Source organism: Leucopleurus acutus (assembly GCF_964270905.1).
Source record: "Leucopleurus acutus genome assembly, chromosome: X".
Classification (NCBI taxonomy): domain Eukaryota; kingdom Metazoa; phylum Chordata; class Mammalia; order Artiodactyla; family Delphinidae; genus Leucopleurus; species Leucopleurus acutus.
The window spans coordinates 61865138-61887772 of record NC_139148.1 but is presented as its reverse complement, the minus strand read 5'-3'; the positions used below and the strand labels follow the sequence as shown (position 1 = coordinate 61887772).

The window sequence follows — 22635 nt, the reverse complement described above, 5'->3', positions numbered from 1 at the left end:
TTTGTCATGGGGTGTTTTTCCCCAAGCGGGCCCTAATAGAGGAGCTGAATCAGATATTGTGACTTACCAAAGGTCACAAGGAATCATCTAGTGAACTAGAAATAGAATCCAAAGACCTTTATTTTGATTCCCTGAATTTAAAAACAAATAAACTCTACTACGGAGAAAGAAAAACTAGAGAAACCAGGCTCATTTGACATTCCCGGGTCAGGGAATTCAAGACAACCAAAACTAACAGGCAGCTGCCTTGGTCTGTGAGGACCAAGGAGGTGACTAAGGCACAGGTGCTGCCTGCCTTCAAGGAGTTGATAATCCAGTGCAGGGAGATCAGGTCGCTGTTGAAAAATCTCTACACACTGCAGAACGTGCTTGGGAACACCCAGAGGACCCCAGAGGAGGGTTTGTCCATCTTCACAGCCCCCGCAGCAGCAGGCACAGTGACCTGTATGTGACATGCCGGCAAGCACTGTCGATTTGTTGAACAAGGGCCATAAGAGATGTACCAACAGAACACTCTGGGGGTTGGTGGAGAATGAGGGACAGCTTTGTGAAGGAGGCGACATTTGAGCTGTGCCTAGAAGGATGGGGAGGTTTTTCACAGGCAGCAGGGGTTGGGGGAGGGCCTTTGCAGACCCCAGGAAAGAGCAATGGCAAAGATCCTCGGGGGGGGAGGCAGGGGGTGGGGGAACGAAGCCCGGTCTCATTTGGGAGAGCCCGGAGCAGACAAGTGTGGCTAGAGAGCAGGGGGATAGAGAGGCTGGAGAGAAAAGTTGAGACATGAGCAGAGAGGACCTTGAACACCAAGCCAAAGAATTTCACAGTGGACTGTCATGGGAGGTTGGAAAATGGGGAACGGTTTCCTGCTGCATCCTCCTGCCCTGCCCACCTGGGCCTCCCTTACCTTGTCAGTAGCGGTGGATTTCTCTTGATTGTTCTGTTTGTATGTGGTTTGGTTTGGAGGTTTTCTGTGGTTTAGTTTGTTTTTTGGCCTTTCACTTTTCCTTACAGTTTTTCACAGCATATGGTCCTGATTATGTGCTGGAAATCACGCCAAGCTGCCGGCCAGACCGCAATGAGCCCCACCGAGTCCAGCAAATCCTGAACTACATCAAAGGTGAGCACCACCCCTCGAGTCCTGCCCTCCTCATTCCACCCAGCTTGTGGTGACCCATCAGTGGGGGCTTCCCCCAATACCATTTGTCATTTGGTGGCTAATCTTTACACCGACTTGGAAGGGAAACCTCTTCTTGGCCTGAGAGCTTGTTGGAATTCCGCACTGGTCACTCTGGTTGGGATTGTCATTTGGCCAGCTAATGTCACCTTCAGGGGAACAAAAGGTTCAACTTTAGGCACCTCCAGTGGAAAGCCAGTTCTAAAGTGTGCCCTGGAACTCTCCCTTTGAAAAGGGCAACAGTAAAATCCTCTCTAAGATGAGGGAAAATCAAGTCAATTCAGCCTTGGGGTTGGGGGTAGGGGTGAAGGGTGCTCACAGACATTCTGTTCCAATGCGTTTCCTTGGTTCAGTAGAGCCTCGAGTGACTGTGAGCCCACAGTGAGTAGTCAGTGATTCTGAAGCCCTGGGAGTGGGTTCCCCAGTCTCACTTAGAGCACTGGAGATGTGGCTGCTGCCCTACTCTTCCCTTCCCTGAGGCTGGCCTCCAATTATTCTGGCCTCTGGACAGAGGGAAAATGGCAGTCATCGGGTTATCACCCTCTTGATCACACTGTCCACTAGCTGTTTGGGGACACTATTGGTAGAGCCCCCCTCCCAACCCCAGCTGCTGCTTCTCAACTCAACTCACTTCATCTACCATTTTTTAAAAGTCATTTTGGCACCCACATTCCTGTTTAATTGAATGTGTGTACGTGTGCATATTTTTTTGGATCCTAATTATTTGCAAAGTTAAGAGGCCAAAGGTATCACATTGCCTATCCTGGAGAGTGAAATTCCCATGTTTATTCATCTAACAACCAAGATAGCACCAGTTCTCCTAACTTTGGCTCCCTCATTGGAATAGAATCTAGCATGAAAGGGAGGCCTATTCTGTGTCAGAGTTAGTCTGAGGGAACACGTTGTATCCTGGGCGTCTTTGCCGATGGTGATATTAAGGCCTCATCCTCTAGTGCAGCCAAGTCTGTGACAACAGCTGAGTCCATACACAGGGACTCCACGTCCCAGGCTCCTTTGACCAGAGAAAAGTTTCTAAGCTCAAGAGTCATAGACTCATAAGGTTGTGCTCATAGCAATGCTTATTGCCCCTCTCAGGTGTCCCACATCCCTCAGCCTTTCCTTGACCCTGCAGTTTCAAGCCACCTGCCTCTGGCCTCTCAATGGCTACCAGCCTCAGAAGTCCTCACTTCCTAACCAAATCCTCCTCCCTCCTCCAACCTTTTTAAGGCCTTTAAAATCCTTCTTTTCCTGGCCCTTCTTCAGCCCTTCTCACTGCACTGCAGCCCCAATTAACACTCGTGCTCCCACCCTAGTTTCCTACTGCCCTTCTCAGATCCTGGACCAACTTCTCTTACCCCTTTTCCTTCTACCTTGCCATTTTCCCCTCATCCAGCCTCTAAATCCTGGTAGAGCACAGACAAAGCAATAGAAACAGAGAAACTAAACAAGGCTCTGCAGCTACTTGCTCAAACCTAGGTATGTGCAGATATCTGTATGCTCTCATGCTTTTCTGCGCACATACCCAAGCACTTATCTCCAGAGACTGGTGACATCTTGCTATTGAGGAAATGGAAATGACAAGTGAGAGAAGACGTAAGGAAGGTAATTCAAAGGGAAGAGAACTAGGAAAGGTTAAGAAACCCAAAAGAAGAATAAATTTTGAAAAGACTTGAAATAAAGGATTAGTTTGAGGGTTGGTTAAAAAATAGCAATAATAATAATAGAAAGTCTTAGAGGATATGTAAGTTACATGGAAGTCAAGATTTTTTAAAAGATCCTAATAGGTTAAAGCAATATTCTGGCTGCAACGCCATGAAATTAAACTGGGAGGAAATATATGGACTAGGAATTGGGTCCTCAAAAGCAACTGGACACACACAAGATGGGAAACATGGCTTTGCAGCATTTTGTCTGCAAGAGAGTTAGGGAGTTTCGTCAGTGTGAGTCACCAGGGCAAGGTGGCCTCCAGAGATGCTAATGCAGTATCGGCCTCACTTTAAAAGAACTGGAGACAAATAGGAGCGTATGCTCCAGGAGGTCAGTTAGGATGGGGAGAGGACTGGAGCCCAGGCTCCAAGAGATCTTGTTGGAGGAGCTGGGCTTTTGGAGAAAAGAAGACCCAAGGGGATGTGGTCCTATATCTCTGAGAGGCTGTCACAGAGCAGAGGGCATAGACAGAGTCTATGTGGTCACAGGGCACAGATCTAGGATCCATGTGTAGATATTATTAAAAGGCAGATTTTCATTCAAGAGGAAGAAGAATTTTCTAACGATTAGAGCTGTCCAAAGTGGAACAGACTGCCCAGAAAGGAATGAGGTCTCTATTGCTGGAGACATGCAAACAGAGACAAGACAGTCACTTGACTGTCATATCGTAGACAGACTCCTGCATTTGGAGGAGGGTGATTATACTAGGTTATTGTCAATGTTCCTTCCAATCCTAAGATTCTAGGATGCTGTACATTAAAATGAGAAAATAGAAAAACAATAAAAAGAAGATGATGAGAGTGCAGGGGTTGGTAGATGAGTCACAGTTGGGGGGGGCACGGGGGAGGTAATGCTGTGTATAGGAAAGAATTGATGAGGAGAAGAAAAGAAACTAGATGGCTGAGAGTGGGTGGGGAGCCAGGACAGCAAGTAGAAGGGCTATAGAATACTAGGAATCTTCAGATTTTTCCATTTAGCCATCCCTTTCATATTGATAAAGTCTTGTGTTCTAGCCATGCAAATGAGCAGAGCACATAAGTCCAGAAGCGAAAAGAAATTCAGTTGAACCTAGAAGAAATGAGGCTAGAAAGAAGTCCAAATGTTGCTAAAAATGGCCAGGCTAACCTGCTATACTGAGACCGTGCCCCTCCAGCCTGGTGACGCATGCTGCCATCAGATAGTGTGTTGCCATGACAATGGTCAGTGTGGAAAGGCTGCTGAATTTTCTGCATTCTGAAAGATTTTCCTGAACCTGCCTACAAGACTATCATTTGTTCTTGCATATAAAACCTCTGTGAGGCTGGCCATTTCTCTCAGTGCCTCCCTCCCCCCACTCATTCCCACCCCCCATTAAACACAAAGGTAGTGGGGCAGAGGCAAGGATTATTTGGGGGAGGTGGATGGCAATGAGGGAGTGGATGGATTAAGCTCCACTCTATGGGAAGGAGGTTCACCAGCATATCTGGTTGAATTTGTTTAACCTTTGAGCTTGGGCTTTCTCTCTTTCTCACATCCCTTAGAAGCACAAAAGGTGGGATTTTTAACCTATTGGAGATGAAACCTGAGGAGGTTCATCGTATAGAGATGCATTCCATATGCCACAGGATGACTGGAGGCACAGGCAGATTTGGACCTCACCTTATCCCATCTTTACTGCCCATTAGACTTTCTAAGAGAGAAAAACGACAAAAATAAAGCTATGGAGAGTCCATTCAAGCTGTTAGCTTTATACAGAGAAAAGCTATGTGTTGCTCCCACAAATCGTTCTTCTCGTGCCAATGAATCTTGAAGATATGTGTCATTGTTCACAAGGAAGTGTGGGTTACAGAGTGGATCGCTCAGCCCAGCTCATGACCACTACTGTAAAATCACCCTCACACCATCTTCATGTGCTCAGACTTGTTTGTCTTTCCTCTCTGGTTGACGTACTCCAGAGGAGTTGGCTCACAGTGAACCTTCCAGAGTTGGAACAGTGCTGATGTGATCAATCCCCAGAGGCAGCTAGCTCCCTGAGCCTGCCTAGCTCTGCATGGGGAAACAGGGGTAGAGGTTTTCTAATCCCTGGTACTGATGACATTTGAATCAAGTAAAAGTCCCTAGGGGGCCAAAAGCTTCATGTTGCAGCCCAGGCCCGACCTGGTGGGGGAGGGGGAGGGGAAGGTGAGTTGTACATATGTGAGTATGTGTTGCAGTTGTAACTGGAGGTTTCTACACTTGGCTCTGTGTTCCCAGATTCTACCCCAAGTTTGCCTAAGTTAGAAAAGTAAACAAATGAGACCAGGAGGAAAGAAGCAGGAGGAGAGGAGGAGGTGGGGGGAGGACACAAGAGGAAAGAGCAGGCCTTGTGCCCATCTGCCCTTTCTGACCCTTAATGAAGGAGGCTTAGTATGGCAGCCTCTATGGTGCTGGGTTGGGGAGATGGGCCAGCAAACTGATATGGGTGTGGGGAGAGACACCACAGGAGAAATAATAAGAGTAATAGCTACTATTTATCTTACAGATGAGGAATTCAGAGAGTCTCAGAGAGGATAAATGACTTGGCCAAGGTCACCTTTATTCAGTCATTCAGCAAGGAATTACTAAGCACCTACTCTATGCCACACACTGTGCTAATAGGTGTTGGAGCAGACATTTGAACCCGGGTCTGTCTGAATTGAGACTTTGGAGTCAGGCTGTTTGGCCTTTCCAGTGCCCCTCCTCCCTTTGCAGTGTTGCCCTATCAAGGCTACTCATCATCTGCTTTTTCCAATCACCCCTGGTAAACCCCTCCCACCTTGTACTACACACCCAGCTCCTTCCTTGTGGCTGATCCAAAGCACCTGAAATCTGATGTCTCTCTGGAAATGGGAGGAAATCAGCCATGGACAACATTTGAAATTCTGGTCCCTGACCTAGGTCTTTTAGCCATGCCCCTCTCACCCCACCATACTGTAATTGAAACTTCCACTCCATTTTGAGATGAGTAGAGAAGTAAAAGAGAAGGACAGAAGGTGGAAGAAGCCAGACCACGTGACTCCTGCTGCCTGAAGTGTGCTGTGGTCACCAGGCCCAGTCTATTTACAGTTCCACAGCCCCAAGCTGAGACCCTTTGCACATCTACCGGTAATATTCTTTGGAGAACCACTGTGCTGAATGTAAGCAGCATCTCCTCTAGCAGCCTGAAGTCTGGGATTGACATTCTTCTAGGGACTAGCAATTGGGGCATCAGGTCTGGGCATGTCCAAGGCCTGCTGGAGCCCCCAGCTTGAAGCAGTGCTCCTGCCCTGTGGGACTCTACACCATGGAAACTCGGCTTACTTCCACACCTTCTCTTGCTTCCTGAGAAGCCATGAGGGTAAATTGAAAGTCAGGGTTGGTCCCAAGACAGACTGACCATTTGCTTTAGGGCTTCTTGGAAGGACTTTGGAGCAGGATTGTGGAGGCTACTCTGAGCCAATTTGCATGACTTCAGGTGAGGATCTCTGTGATGTCCATCCCTTATCTCCCTTTGCCATCCCCTATCCTTTCTTCATCCCTCTTCAGCCCCCTGTGGTCTCTTCCAGGAGCCTCGCTTGCTTCACTAAAGTGTGTAAGAATTGGAAAGGTTGGTTATTGTTGTTGTTACTGTCATTGTTAAGCAAAAAAGTTGTAAATATATCATGCTGAAAATTTTAGAAATTCTAAAATTAAAATGAAGGCTGCTCCCCAAAGTTCTAGTAACTTTGACGGCGGCTTTTAACAAAGGATGAAAACCCTTGGCAGGTTACTTTTGAAGACTTGAAATACCTACCTAAATCCAGGAGGTGGGAACTCCCATTATTGAAAGCCTACTGTGGGTCACCATGCTGGATTCTTTACATTTCATCCTCACTATTACCTCATGAGGTAGGAAACTGGTGCCCGCAGAGCTAATGTAACATGCCCACAGTCACGTAACAAGTAAGTGGTGACATCAGGATTTGAATCTAGGCCTGGTGCCCCTCCTCTTCTTGGCACTATTGCTCAGTCAAGTCTACTCATCATCCCTGTCCGCTCTTTCCAGTCGCCCCTAGTAAACCCTTCCCACCTTGCAATGTCTCCCAAAGTGAGGTTCTGAATGAGGTCAATTTTAAGAAGTATCATTGTGTCTCCACTTTAAAGCCCAGCTAAATCAATCAATGAATATTTTTTGGAACTTCCCGTGTGCTTGGTGTCATGGGAGATATAAGAGAAGTTTAAGACATGAACCCTGCTTCTAAAAAACAGCTGAGAAGTCTAGGTGAGGAGACAAAACTAACCCCCTTAGACAGATCAGGACATAATAAGGGCTGGTGCAAGGTAGAAGAAGAAGAGAAGTGAGAAGAGAAGGAGAGTGCTTTCAGAAGGCTGGGATGTTTTGAATAGATAGAATAGGGAAGTGCTCATATGCAGCGGAAACTTGGATAGGTGGGAGCCCGGGGCAGTTGGCAGGTTTCCTTGAATTTCAGGCTGAATTGTCCATATCAGATACAATAAATTGGGAGCCATTCTAGGTTCTGGAATTAGGACATGCCATGATGCAGTGATGTTTGGATGGATCATGGTGGTATTCCAAGGGTGAGCCTGCAAAGACCTGGACCAGAACAGTGGTGGTAGGCTACTCCCTATCCTATTCCTCCCGAATAGCTGAGAGCTGTTAAGAAGAGAGTATCAACAGCACTTAGAGGTATGTCATTTATAGGGGATCAAGGAGAAAGGAAGGAGTAAAGATGACTCTGAGGTTTCCAGCCTGGATACCAACTGGGATGGGGAGCCATTGAGGGTGGGGGATAGTTTTACAGAAACATATACTTGATGTGTTCTCTTTCAATACATTGAGTTTGAGGTATGATACAATATCAGTATAACTACATGGAAGAATTTGTTGCAGCCAATTAAAAATAAAGTTTTAAAGATAATTTGATGACAAGAGAATAATGCTCATGGTAACAATCTTAAGTGAAAAAAGATATGAAATGATTTAATACCATATAGTCTCAATTTTGTAAATATACATAATGTGTGTGTGAGTGAGTGTGTGGATATGCATAGAAAAACACTAGAAGGAAATATACCAAAAGTGCTAACAGTAGTTATCTTTGATGGTAAGATTGAAATTATGGGTAATATTTTACTTGTTCTGTATTCTTTTTCTGTATTTTTCAAAATTTCTAGCATGAACGTGTATTGCTTTTATAGTCAGAAAAAAAGAAATACATGTTGGAGCTTTTTAAGACAATAATCTTTTATCAGACCTTATGTCCCAGTTTTTGGTTTACAAAATCTGGTCACTGTACCTGCACATAGCTGGAAAAATTAGGGACTGGAGATGGACTATTTTACATGTTTGAGGTACTGATTCCTTTCTTAGGTACCTCTAGTAATTCTAGGGTGCTTCCATTTGTCTTGAAAAGCATGTCATGATGTAAAGCCTCTTCAATCTAGTAGAAGGGCTGAAAATCCAGATAGCTCCCTAGGACCACCTCCCTTTCCAAAACTGTCATTCACTCCAAGGCAACTGTCTCAGTCTTTTTTCTGGGTTTTCTCTTCTGCGCCATTGATCTATGTACCTATTCCTGTCTTGATTACTGTAGTAGCTATATAATAAATCAGGTAGAGTGATTCCCCTTTCTTTTTCAAACTTGTTTTAGCTATACTAGTTTCTTTGCCTTTCCATATAACCTTTAGAATAACCTTGTCTATATCTTTAAAAAAAAAAACTTGATGTGATTTTGTTAGGAATTGTGTTTAACCTATATATCAATTTAGAGAGAATTCCAATCCATGAACATGGTATGTCTCTCCATTTATTTAGATCTTCTTTGATTTCCTTCATTAGCATTTTGTCATTTCCAGCATACACATCCTTAACAGGTTTTATACCTAAGTTTTTCTTTTATTGATTTATTATGTTTTTCATTTTGGTTTCGATGTGTTCATTGCTAGTATATAGAAATACAATTTTTGTATATTGTTCTTGTATCTTGTGACCTTCCTGAACTCATTTATTATTTCTGGCTGTTTTCTTGTAGACTCCTTAAGATTTTCTACATAGATCACCATCTGCAAATAGAGACAGTTTTATTTCTTCCTGTCTGATCTATATGCTTTTTGTTTCCTTTTCTTGCCTTATTACACTGGATTAGACTTCCAGTGTTATGTTGAATAAGAGCAGTGAGGACAGACATCCTTGCCTTGTTCCAGAACTTAGAGGGAAAACATTGTCTTTTACCATTAAGCATGATGTTAGCTATAGGTTTTGTAGATTTTCCTTAAAAGTTGAGGCAGTACCCTGCTATATTCCTAGTTTTCTGAGACTTTATGTCATAAATGGATGCTGAATTTTATTTAATGCTGTTTTTGCATCAGTTGACGCTAATACCAGTATATATGTAATTTTTCTTTTTAGCCTTTTAATATGGTAGGTTACATTGATTGATTTTCAAATACTGAACCAGCTTTGTATACCTGGGATAAACCCCACTTGTTCATGGTGTAAAATATATATATATATATATATATACACACACATACATACATATATATACATATATTTGCTAATTCTAGGAACTGTTTGCTAATTCTAAGAATTCACTGCTAAGAATTCTATTTGCTAATATTTTGTTGAGGACTTTACATCTATATTCATAAGGGATATTAGTCTGTAGTTTTCTTTTTTGTGACACCATCATTTGCTTTCAGTATCAGAGCAATACTAGCCCTATAAAAATGAGTTCAGAAGTGTTACCTCCTCTTCTGTTTTCTGCAAGAGAGAGTATAGAATTGATGTTAATTCTCATCTTTAGTAGAATTCTCCAATGAGACCATCTGGACCTGAAGGTTTTTTTTCAGGAGGTTTTTTTTTTATTTCTACTTTGATACCACTGTGGTCAGAAAACATGTTCTGTATAATTTCAAATATTTTCAATTTGTTGAGGCTTGTTTTATGACTCAGTGTATGGTCTATCTTGGCATGTGTTCTGTGAGTGCTTGAAAAGAATGTAATATATTCTGCTGTTGTTTGGTGGATTATTTGATCAATGTCACTTAGATCCTGTTGGTTGGTAGTATTGTTGAGTTATTCTATATCCTTGCTAATTTTCTGTCTAGTTGTTCTATTATCAATTTCTAAGAGAGTGATGTTGAATTCTCTAATTCTAATTGTGGATCTATCTGTTTTTCCTTATAGCTGTATCAGGTTTTGCTTCAGGTACTCTAATGCTCTGTTGTTTGGTGCATGCACATTTAGGATTGCTGTATCTTCCTGGTAGATTGACCCTTTTACCATTAGGTAATGTCCTTCTTTGTCCATGGTAATTTTTTTGTTGTTCTGAGGTCTACTTTATCTAATATCAATATAGCCACTCCTCCTTTTTTTACTAATGTTTCATGGCATATATTATTCTATCCTTTTACTCTCAACCTACTTATATTTGAAGTGAGTTTCTTGTAGACAGCATGTAATTGGGTCATTTTTTTAGCCACTCTGCCAATCTTTGTCTTTTAATTGGTGTATTTAGATCTTTTATATTCAATGCAATTTTGATATTAGGGATTAAATCTGCCATTTTATTTTGTGTTTTCTCTTTGTTCCCTCTATTCTTTGTTTCTCTGTTTTCTTTACCTTTACTGTTGGCGACTTATACCTTTGTTCAAATTCCATTTTGATTTATCTGCAGTAATTTTGACTGTATATGTTTGTATAGGCTTTTGAGTGGTTGCTCTGGGTATATATTATACATACGTAGCATATCACAGTCTACTGGTATTGCCATTTTACCAGTTTGAGTGAAGTGTAGAAACTTTACCTACTTTTAAGTCCCTTTCCCCTCCCCAATTTGTAATCTAATTGTGTTATTATATAATCTAGTGATATTTCCTCTATATATATTCAGAACTACATCAGAGAATGTTCTAATTTTTCCTTCAATCATCAAACATAATTTAGAAAACTCAAGAGGAGAAGAAAAATCTATGATATTTACCCATATTTTTACCCTTTGCATAGTTCCTTCTTTCTTCCTTCAAGATTTCTTTTTTTTCTTAATTTTATGTATGTATTTATTTATTTTTGGCTGCATTAGGTCTTTGTTGCTGCATGCGGGCTTTCTCTAGTTGTGGCAAGTGGGGGCTACTCTTCGTTGCAGTGTGTGGGCTTCTCATTGCGGTGGCTTCTCTTGTTGCAGAGCATGGGCTCTAGGCTCGTGGGCTTCAGTAGTTGTGGCTCGCAGGCTCTAGAGCACAGGCTCAGTAGTTGCGGTGCATGCGTTTAGTTGCTCCGCAGCATGTGAGATCTTCTCGGAGCAGGGATCGAACCCGTGTCCCCTGCATTGGCAGGCAGCTTCTTAACCACTGCACCACCTGGGAAGTCCCAGTATTTCTTCTTTCATCATTTCCTTTCCATGTCAAAAACTTCCTTTAGCTAGTCATTTAGGGTGGGTCTAGTAGCAACAAATTCTCTTAGTTTGCCTTCCTCTGAGAATATTTTCATTTCCCCTTCATTCCTGAAGGACATTTTCACTGGATGTAGAATTCTGGGTTGACATTTATTTTCTTTCAGCACCTGAAAAATGCTGAACCACCTCCTTCTGGCCTCCATGGTTTTTGATGAGAAAACCACTGTCATTTGAATTATGTTTCCCTTATAGGTAAGCCTTTGTTTTTGTTTTTCAGCTTTCCAGATTTTCTCTTTTACTTTAGTTTTCAGGGATTTGATTATGATAGATCTTGGTTTGGATCTTTGAGTTTAGGCAGTTTGGAATTCAGTCAGCTTCTTTAATCTGCAGGGTTCTATCTTTTGCCAAATTTGGGAAATCTTTAGCCATTATTTCTTCAAATACTCTTGCAGTCCCACCTTCTTTCTCCTCTTCCTCTGGGACCTTGGTGACATGATGGTTAGATCTTTTATCATAGTCCCATGTGATCCCTGAGGTTCTGCTCATTTTTTTTTACTATTTTTTGTCTTTTGTTCAAATTAGGTAATTTCTATTGTTCTATATATTCCAGTTTACTGATTCTTCCTCTGCCCTCTCTGTTTTGCTGTTGAGCCCATCTGTTTTTTTTATTTCACTTATTGAATTTTTCAGTTCTAAAATCTCCATTTAGTTTTTCTTTATTTCTTCTACTTCCTTGCTGAGACATTTTTTTTCATTTGTTTCAAACATGTCTATAATTGCCTGTTGAAGTATTTTTATGATGCCTGCTTTAAACTACTTGTCGGATATTTCCAACATTGCTGTCATTTTATGTTGGCCTCTCTTGTTTTCCTTTTTCTCTTTCAAGTTAAGAGTTTTCGGTTGTTGGTATGAGTGATTTTCTATTATATCCTGAACACTTTAGATATTTTTATGAAATCCTGCACCTTATTTAAATCTTGTTTCAGCAGGCTTCCTCTGACACCATGCTGGCAGGGAAGGGAAGCACCACCCCATTACCTCCAGGTGGGGGTAAAAGTCTAGGTTCCCCACTCAGCTGTCATTGACAGTCTGGGGGAAGGAGGGGCACTTCATTACTACTGGGCAGGGGTGGAAATTCAGGGTCCTCACTCGACCTCAAGGTACCACCCTGGCCAGGGATGGCAGTGGCACCTTGTTACTGCTCCCCATGTGGCCTCCACTGACACAGTGGTGGGTGGGCCTCCTTGCCATTGAGCAGGGATGAAAGTCGTGGTTTTTCACTCTTCCTTTTCTGACACCACCCTCATGGGGTGGAAGGGAAGCCTGGTTACCACTAGGCTGATTTTTAATTTTTATGTTTCATTCATTCAGCAAACATGTAATTGGTATTAATATGTGCTAGGCACTGTTCTACATGATAGAGATGTAAAGAGGACAGGTGAAGGCCTTGCCCATCACGGAGCTTACATTCTAATGGGGGAGATAGACAGTGAGCAAATAAATAAATATTTAGTGGTTGGTTACTGATAAATTTGGAAAGAGTGCTATTTTAGATAGGATAGCCAGTAAAGGCCTCCCTGAGGAGGTGACATTTGGGAATAGAGTTTAATGCAGTAAGGGGAGGAGTTTTGCAAAAATTGGGATGAAGAACATTCTAGATGAAGGGGAGAGCAGGATCAAAGCTTCTTAAGCAGGAATGAATTTGGTGTATTTCATGTATGTATGTTTTAATGTGTATTAAAAAGAAATATTGGGGCGTCCCTGGTGGCGCAGTGGTTGAGAGTCCGCCTGCCGATGCAGGGGACATGGGTTCATGCCCCGGTCCGGGAAGATCCCACATGCCGCAGAGCGGCTGGGCCCGTGAGCCATGTCCGCTGAGCCTGCACGTCCGGAGCCTGTGCTCCGCAACGGGAGAGGCCACAACAGTGAGAGGCCCGCGTACCGCAAAAAAGAAAAAAAAAAAAAGAAATATCAATATAACTACCACATCAAACACTTTGATTTCACAGACACCTTGCTTAGGATGAATTTAAGTTTTTTTTTTAACAGTGTAAGAGAGGTTTCCACATAAGTGATATGTGAACATGGTGAAATTCTTAACAGTACTGAAGTTTAGGAAACAAACCTATCCCTGAAGTGGATAAAATTATTAGCCCCATTTAACATAGAAAAGAACTTAGGGAGGTTGATTAGCTTGTACAGGGTCACACAGCAAGTAAGGAAGGGAGCTGGAATTCCACATGGGAAACTGAAGATCATACCCAAAGTTCAGAAGAAGAAATACAGAATTTTCTTTCTGCCAGGTAGAGCTGATGGTTGTTGTATGCAACAAACCAAAAACTTTTGAAGAATAGTTGGAGGCCTCTAATGTGTTTAATTAAGCTTTTTTTTCCTGTTTGTCCAAAGTTCATGCCTAAAGCAATTATATCACTTTAGTCCTCTCCAGCCTTTAGCTCTAAAATAATCAAGGGGCAAAAGGGGTGTTGGAACTTATTAGAGAAAATAAGGTAAACCACTCAGGGTTCTGGAATGACTAACTGTTGACAATTGTCTCCATCTACCCGGAGGCACTTTAACCAACTGAAATTCAGGTGCTGTCTTTAGCACTGCCGCCAAATCCAGCAGTGCTGAGGGGCAGTGTATGCCAGAGTAAGCAGGCCCAACCTCCCTGGCCTTGCTGCCAAGGGACAGCCTTTGCAAGATTCTCACCACAGAATTCCAGAGGAAACTCTGCAGACATCCCATCCCATGGACTGCTCTGCTGTACCTGGACAGGGACATCCCCAAGCTACAGTCAGGACACCAAAGAGATCTCAGTGTTTGAGAAAAGAAAGCATCTTTATAGGCTCCTGGTTTACCCACATCCTTCTCCCTCTTTGAAGCTCCAAGCATATTTTGGAGGGAGATTTCATAAAGATTTCTAAATTGAGTTAGAATTTCAAGTCTATTGTGACATGCAAATTAGTCCTGCTTGCCCGTTGGCAGCAATGCAGCTGAAGTGCCTAGAGACGGGCCATAAAATGAAAACATCAAAGTGATTAAATGTGCCCAAAGAGCATAATTGAGTGCATGAATAAGAGAAAATAAAACAAATTGATTTTCTCCAGTGCCAGAAAAACAGAATAATTGAGAACAAAATAATAGACTTTGAAGTAATCAAAGTGAGGAATGCACCATAGTGACATAGAAACAGCCAGTTGTGGGAGAGATTTATTATGTTTCTGTTATCATTTTTACAACTTTAATTTCATTAGCTAATAAATACAAATCAATTGGAAAATCAGTCAACCAGAGAGGAGGTGGTCCCCAGCCAAGATTTTTATTCACATCTCTAAAACAGGCTGAGGCGGTGATCCTTTATTTTCATAGGTGCACATATCCCCCATGAGCTGGAAAACAAGTTCTGGGAGGCCTCTCCGCTTTGGAGGTGATGATGTTCTGCTCTGCCGTCACTTTCCACATATAGGTTTACCGATTCAACTTTCCAAAGGATCACTTTTATACCCCGCCAAGGTTTCCAACAGACAGAATTGCATGAGTACAGCATCTTGATTTACCAAGATGACGTTTTCATGGCACTAACCGGCACCTATGGTCTTGCACTGGGTCATTCTGAATTCACGTAGTGGTGGTGGTAGTGGCAGCTACAGCAGCCACAGCACCTGCCACTCTCGCAATACTGCTAAGCATCTGTGGGTCATTGCTTCTATCATCATGTTCCACCCCCACTCCGGGCGCACCACCACCACCATCACCACACACACACACACACACACACACACACACACACACAGAAGTGACACGGAAATTTAACCAAGAAGGCCAAGCAAGAGTATGCCACCCCTTTGGTGTCCAGCCTGGCAGCCACAATGCTAGGGAGGAGCAGGGGAAGGAAGCCAGGCTGGGAGACTTCTTATGCTGGCAGTAGCGATAGAGCATTGGGGACACCAAGCTATGCTGAGACCAGGTGCTTGAATATCACAGAGCCAACGTGAAACCACTGCAGAACTATTTTTATGGCTCCTCCAAGGAAGGAATCCCTCCACCCCACTCCTCGGCTGTTCACGGGTGGGCTCAGTGGCGCTTCACTGCAGGATCCACAATGATGGCTGATACAGTGGTGTTTTTTTCCTTTCACGGGACCTTGAGCTACCGTGGCAGCTGTTGGCACTTCCAGATGTTCATGACACACCCTACCTTCGGGGCTCCACAGTTAGAGGCTATGCCTTTGGCTCCAGTAAAGGTCTTCGGGACCATAGGGACTGTAAGCCAGGGTGTGCAGAACAAGTTGGCAGTGCTGGGACTGGCACTACTTGCTAGCTACATCAGGATGGCATGGTTCATAGATTGTGCCTGCCAGGCAAATTTGTCCTGGAGAATTTCTCTTCCAGGAAGCACCTAGAAGCTGAAAGGAATCTCTATGACCTTCTGGTGGCATCCAAGGCCCAATCAGGATGTACTTTGAGGGGAACAGGGAATGTTAGCACTTCGCTCTTTTGTGTAAGAGAGCGAGAGTTTGTCTCCAGTGCAGGCCTAAAATCCCAGCTTCCATTTCCCACTGGTGTTTGGGTGGAGGAAAATGGAGCAAATGGCTTTCACAACTCTAAATCATTATACAGATGTAAGGCTGTATTATTCTTCCTACTGCTGCTATTCCCATTACCCTGGATTTCCCGGCCCAGAATTTTTGTCTGAAAAAGAAATGTGGAGAAAGCTCATGGACCAAAGAACCTGGAGCTGTGACTCCAAAGCGGCTAGGAGGCATCGCCCAGACCGGCAGATAGACTGCTCGAGGCTGAGCTCCACGAGCTGGCTGGCTGGCAGGCATGCAGCACACTCCTGTGATGTCACCTCTCCAGTTACTTGTGCCTATCCCTCCACATGGAGCCAGCAGATTTAGGCACAGGAGGGGAGAAAAAATGAATCATAGGCTATTTTAGAAATCGCTTCGATTCCGTTTGAGACTGCAGTAGTCCCTTGCAAGTTAAGACCAGAGCACCCGAAACATCAGGGTAACATCCTTTAAGTGCTGACATCCTATAAATGCCAGAAGCCTGGGGGATTAATTCACAGCCTCAGGTTCTAATTCAGGTCAGAAGCAGGAAAGTGGTAATTAGTGGTTATACTTAATTGTCATTGAAAGGCTTTCTGATAACAGGGGGGATCTATATTCCAAGAAAAACAATATAGTTGACAATTTAGAGCTAAAAACTAAAGTCAGCGATCCATTTCAGCACATGCCCAAGGCTTCATAGAAATCCTTTGTTCTGCCATTGTTCCCAGGTAAAGAGTGGGACCCTGAAGCCCGGTGTGATGGGGCAGCAGCTGGGGAACTTGCTCTAGCCTTAGATCACACTAGATGGGCCTCCTCCCCATCTTAAAATTGTTCAGAGGCTCCCCATGGCCTCTAGGGTAAGACCATGGTCTTCTAGGCTCTTGATAATCTGGCCTCTGACCATCTCTGCAGCTTCATAGCACACCTCCCACCCCTGTCCCTGACCCTCATCCTGTGCTCTGGCCACAAAAACTTTGCAGGTGCCTTTATACATCCTGCTCTGTTCCTGCTGCCTGGAACATTCTCTCTCCCTTTGCCCTTCAAGATGCCACCTCCTCCGTGAAGCCTTCCATGCCCTCTCTTTGTATGCCCTCAGCACTCTGTACAGACTGGTATTATATGGGCTTGTTGCTATGGACTATGATGTGTTTGTCTCCATATATGCCTTCCTTGCTAGACTGAGCGCTCCTTGAGGGCAAGAATTGTGTCTTGTTCTCCTCTGTGGCCCCAGCACCCAGCATAGGGCCCAGCCCACTGTAGACATGGGGAGGGGGTGCCACATCCAAGATCTGCAGATACTAAAGGCTCATGGCAGCAAAGCAGCCCAAGCACCAGCTGGCCAGAAGTGATCCCTTTTATAATTTTTCCCAAAATGTGCCTCATATACCTCTGCGTGAGAGACAATTTGAGGTGACACAAAGACATTTTTCATTTAATAGTCATATTTATTTTAATGTATGTTTTAAAATCTAAGCACAACATTATTGTTGTTATCATTATTGTTATCATTACTTAGGATAAATGAGGCCAAAATAAGTATTAAAATGTTTAAAGTAAGTTGATATAAAGAAAAAGAGTTACTATGAATACAGATGTTAAGTCAATATGACAACATTCCTGAAAGGGGTACTCCTATAATGAAAGTTGGAACACTTTTCAGCAGTCCTAAATTCACATCTCTGTTCCTCTATGGTGCCACTCAGCCTCCAAGGGTTCTGGGGTCGCCCCCAACATTCCTCCAAACTGCTGTGATGCTGACAATCTTCAGAACTTATTTGCCACTTAGCCTGGTGGCATTGAGGCTCTTTTTGTAAGCATATGTCAGCTTACCTCAACCATGTTTCTAAGGGCTTTAAGAGCAATGGGCAAGCTTTAAGCCTCTGTGGCCTAAATGGGATAGTGCTTTATCAGCTGCCCTGTAGCTCTAGAGATGTTCATTCCTTCAGTGAATATTGATTGATCAATTCCTGAGCGCTGCTGAGGGGGCTAACAGTAGTGATAAGCAAGACAGACACGTCCCTGCCCGCATGGAGATTGTGAGGGGAGACAGACAAGTTAGCAAATAAGCACACAGGATATGTTCAGTGTGCTAAGGATACTGAAGAAAATAGAGCAGGATGATGTGACAGAAAATGAGTGACTGGGGGTGGCCACTTAGACTGGGTAGTCATCAGGCCCCTCAGAGGTGACTTTTGGATTGAGACCTGAGTGATGAGAAGAGTCAGGAATGACAATATCCAGGAACAGAGCATGCCAGGTGGAAGGAATAACACGTGACAAGAAGGGGGAGCCCTAAGAGGGAAAAATGATTTGTGTGTTCCAGCAACATAAAGAAGCCCCGTGTGGCCAGGGCAGAGTGAGCAAAGAAGGTGGTGGCAGACAGGAGACCAGAGACGGGGTCAGACCCTGCAGAGCTTGGTGGCTAAGTAGTTTGGATTTTATTCCAGGTGTGATTGGAAGCCATAGAGGGTTTTGAGCAAAGGAGTAACGTGGTTTGACCTAAGTTTTAACGAAATACTCAGGCTGCTACATAGAGAAAAAGGTGTAGGCAACAAGGATGAAAGCAAGGAGACCAATGTTGAGGCTATTAGAGTTGTCCATGCAAGGGGTGACAGTGGCTTAGAGTAAAGTTATAGCAGTGAAGGTTGAAGGGAAGTGGGTGGATTTGGAAAATATTGTGGAGGTAGAATTGACAGGACTTGCTAATGGATCGATAGGGAGGTTGTAAATGAAAGAGCAAATAAGAATGACCCCAGTCAATGTCATGAAGAAAATAAAAAGCAAAAGGGAACTGTTCTATATCTGTACTGTCCAATATGGTCACCACTGGCAACGTGTGGCCATTTACATTTAAGTTATTAAAATTAAATTTAAAATTCAGTTTCTCACTTGCACTAACCACATTTCAAGTGCTCAGTAGCCACAGGTAACTAGTGGCTACCATATTGGGCAGCATAGATATAGAACATTTCCATCATCCCAGAAAGTTCTATTGGACAATGCCACTCTACATTAAAAAGACAAAAGATTACAAGAATAAAAAGACAAGCCACAGATTGGGAGAAATTCTTGCAAAACACATATCCAGTAAAGGACTGTTAGCCAAAATATACAAAGAACTCTTAAAACTCAACAATAAGAAAACAACCCAATCAAAAAAATGGGCCAGTGCTCTTAACACACGCCTCACCAAAGAAGCTGTACAGGTTGCAATTAAGTGTATGAAAATATGCTCACTATCATTCACTAAGGAATTGCAAATTAAAACAATGAGTTCCACTACATACCTATGAAGAGCTAAAATCAAAACACTGACACCACCAAATGTTGACAAGGATGTTGGAGCAACAGGAACTCTCATTCACTGCTGTTGGGAATGCAAAATGGTACGGCCACTTTGGAAGACAGTTTGGCAGTTTCTTCCAAAACTAAACATAGTTTTAACATACAGTCCAGCAATTATGCTCCTTGCTATTTATTCAAATAAGATGAAAACTCATGTCCACACAAAAACCTGCACATGAATGTTTATAGCAGCTTTATTCATAATTGCCAAAACTTGGAAGCAACCAAGATGTCCTACAGCAGTTGAATGGATAAACAAACTATGGTACATCCAGACAATGGAATATTTTTCACTGCTAAAAAGAAATGAGCTATTAAGTAACAAGATGTAGAAGAACGTTAAATGTGTATTGCTAAGTGAAGGAAGCCAGTCTGAAAAGGCTACATGCTGTATGATTTTAACCATATGACATTCTGGAAAAGGCAAAACTATAGAGACAGTAAAAAGATCAGTGGCTGCCAAGACTTTAGGGAAAGGGAGGGAGGGATGAATAGGTGAAGAACAGGATTTTTAGGGCAGTGAAACTATTCCATATGATACTGTAATGGTGGACATGTAACATTATACACTTTTCAAAACTCATAGACCTGTATAACACCAAGAGTGAACCCTAATGTAAACTATGGACTGTACTTAATAATAATGTATAAACATTCATTCAACTGTAACAAATGTACATTCTAATGAAAGATGTTAATAATAGGGGAAATTGCCTCTGAGGGGAGGAGGGGGACAGGGGGGTATGAGAGCTCTCTGTACTTTCTGCTCAGTTTTTCTGTAAACCTAAAACTGCTCCAAAAATAAAGTCTATTAATTAGCAAAAATAAAGTCTATTAATTAGCAACAGGGACTTCCCTGGTGGTCCAGTGGGTAAGACTGCGGGCTCCCAATGCAGGGGGCCCAGGTTTGATCCCTGGTAGGGGAACTAGGTCCCACAGGCATGCCGCAACTAAAGAGTTCGCATGCTGCAACTAAGAGTTCGCATTATGCAACTAAGAGTCCACATTCTGCAACTAAAAGATCCCGCATGCCACAACTAAAAGATCCCGCATGCTGCAACTAAGACCCGGTGCAGCCAAAATAAATAAATAAATTTAAGAAAAAAATAGCAACAACAACAACAACAAAAGACTAGAGTGCTCACCAGCAGCTAGTACTGGCAAAGAATAGACACTCCATAAGTGTTGATTGAATAAGTGGATGAATAAATGAGTCAGTCAGTCAATGAATCAATAGAACCCAAGCCTCCTGGGTCCCAATTCAGTGCTCCTTCTTCTTTTTTTTTTTTTTTAACATCTTTACTGGGGTATAATTGCTTTACAATAGTGTGTTAGTTTCTGCTTTATAACAAAGTGAATCAGTTATACATATACATATATCCCCATATTTCTTCCCTCTTGCATCTCCCTCCCTCCCACCCTCCCTATCCCATCCCTCCAGGCGGTCACAAAGCACCGAGCTGATCTCCCTGTGCTATGCGGCTGCTTCCCACTAGCTATCTACCTTACGTTTGGTAGTGTATATATGTCCATGCCTCTCTCTCGCTTTGTCACAGCTCACCCTTCCCCCTCCCCATATCCTCAAGTCCGTTCTCTAGTAGGTGTGTGTCTTTATTCCTGTCTTACCCCTAGGTTCTTCATGACATTTTTTTTCTTAGATTCCATATATATGTGTTAGCAAACGGTATTTGTCTTTCTCTTTCTGACTTACTTCACTCTGTATGACAGACTCTAGGTCCATCCACCTCACTACAAATAACTCAATTTCGTTTCTTTTTATGGCTGAGTAATATTCCATTGTATATATGTGCCACATCTTCCTTATCCATTCATCTGTTGATGGACACGTAGGTTGCTTCCATGTCCTGGCTATTGTAAATAGTGCTGCAATGAACATTGTTGTACATGTCTCTTTTTGAATTACGGTTTTCTCAGGGTATATGCCCAGAAGTGGTATTGCTGGGTCGTATGGTAGTTCTATTTTTTCGTTTTTTAAGGAACCTCCATACTGTTCTCCATAGTGGCTGTACCAATTTACATTCCCACCAACAGTGCAAGAGGGTTCCCTTTTCTCCACACCCTCTCCAGCATTTATTGTTTGTAGATTTTTTGATGATGGCCATTCTGACCGGTGTGAGGTGATACCGCATTGTAGACACTTACTTTAAATTTTTAAAGAATATCATGTGGCACGTCAATATGTGGAGCTAAACAAAACAATTTTGGAAGCAAGATGTGGTCACGGGCTCCCAGTTTGTGATCTCTGGGACAGCTCTGCTTTACACCCATGGCACCTCATTTCATTCTCAAGTATCTTGGTTTCAACAATAAATTATATCGTCACCCTATCTCTGATGTACAAGATATACAGGCCCACATGGAGATGGGAAAGTATGGATGGGGCACATGTAAGCTAAGGTGTTAAACTTCATTCATAGGTGGTCGGGAGCTGCTAAAGTTATTTCAGAGCAGAGGAGGCACGTGGTCACAGCTAGAATTGTGCAGGGGACAGCTCCAGAGGTGCGAGCACCAGTTAAGAGGCTGTTGCAGTGACCTGAGTGATGACAACTGTTAATAAGGTGGAGACAGGGGAACAGAAAGGAGAGGATAGATTTGGGAGACATCTTGAGGTTAGGCTTGGCAACTCATAAAATGTGAAGGGAGCTTGAACTAAGAGATGAAGAATCAAAGATTATCCAGAGATTGTGAGCTGAAAGGTTGAAGACACCCAAACCATGATCCAAAAAATTAACTTTAGCTTTGCAAGAGTTAGAAGAATGAAAAGACAGGGAATTCCCTGGTGGTCCAGTGGTTAGGACTCTGTGCTTTCACTGCCGAGGGCCCAGGTTCAGTCCCTAGTCAGGGAACTAAGATCCTGCAAACCACACGGTTTGCAGCCAAAAAAAAAGGATGAAAAGACAAGTTATATACTGAGATAGAATATTTGCAAATCATATGTGCAACAGCAGATTTTTATCTAGAATATATAAAGAACTCTCCAAACTCAACTGTAAAAAAAATTCAATTAACAAACAACATGAAGAGGATATACAGACAGCAAATAAGTGCATGAAAGGACATTCGACATTATTGACCATTAAGAAAATGCAAATTGAGACCACAATAAGAGATCCTTACACACCTATCAGAATGGCTAAAATAAAACCTAGTGACACCACTAAATGCTGACAAGAATGCTGAGAAACTAGATCTTTCATACATTGCTGGTGGGAATGCAAAATGGTATGGCCACTCTGGAAAACAGTTTGTCAGTTCGTTATAAAATTAAACATGCAACTACCATAGGACCCAGCAATTGCACTCTTGGACATTTATCCCAGAGAAATGAAAACTGTGTTTACACAAAAACTTGTACGTGAATGTTCATAGCAGCTTTTTGTGTAATAGCCAAAAACTGGAAACAGCCCAGATGTCCTTCAGTGGGTGAGTGGTTAAACAAACTGTGCCATGTCCATACCATGGAA

At 42.8% G+C, this 22635-nt stretch overlaps 1 protein-coding gene across 1 annotated transcript in view; it reads left to right on the top strand.

Annotated features, from left to right (window-relative positions):
* HDAC8 (histone deacetylase 8) overlaps nt 1-1197 on the top strand; it is a 219611-nt gene extending 218414 nt beyond the window's left edge. The window contains exon 10 of the mRNA XM_082864933.1: nt 1009-1197. Coding sequence (XP_082721059.1) covers nt 1009-1167 — 159 coding nt within the window. The 3' untranslated portion in view covers nt 1168-1197. The remainder of the gene's footprint in view (nt 1-1008) is intronic.
* The last annotated feature ends 21438 nt before the right edge of the window (nt 1198-22635 follow it).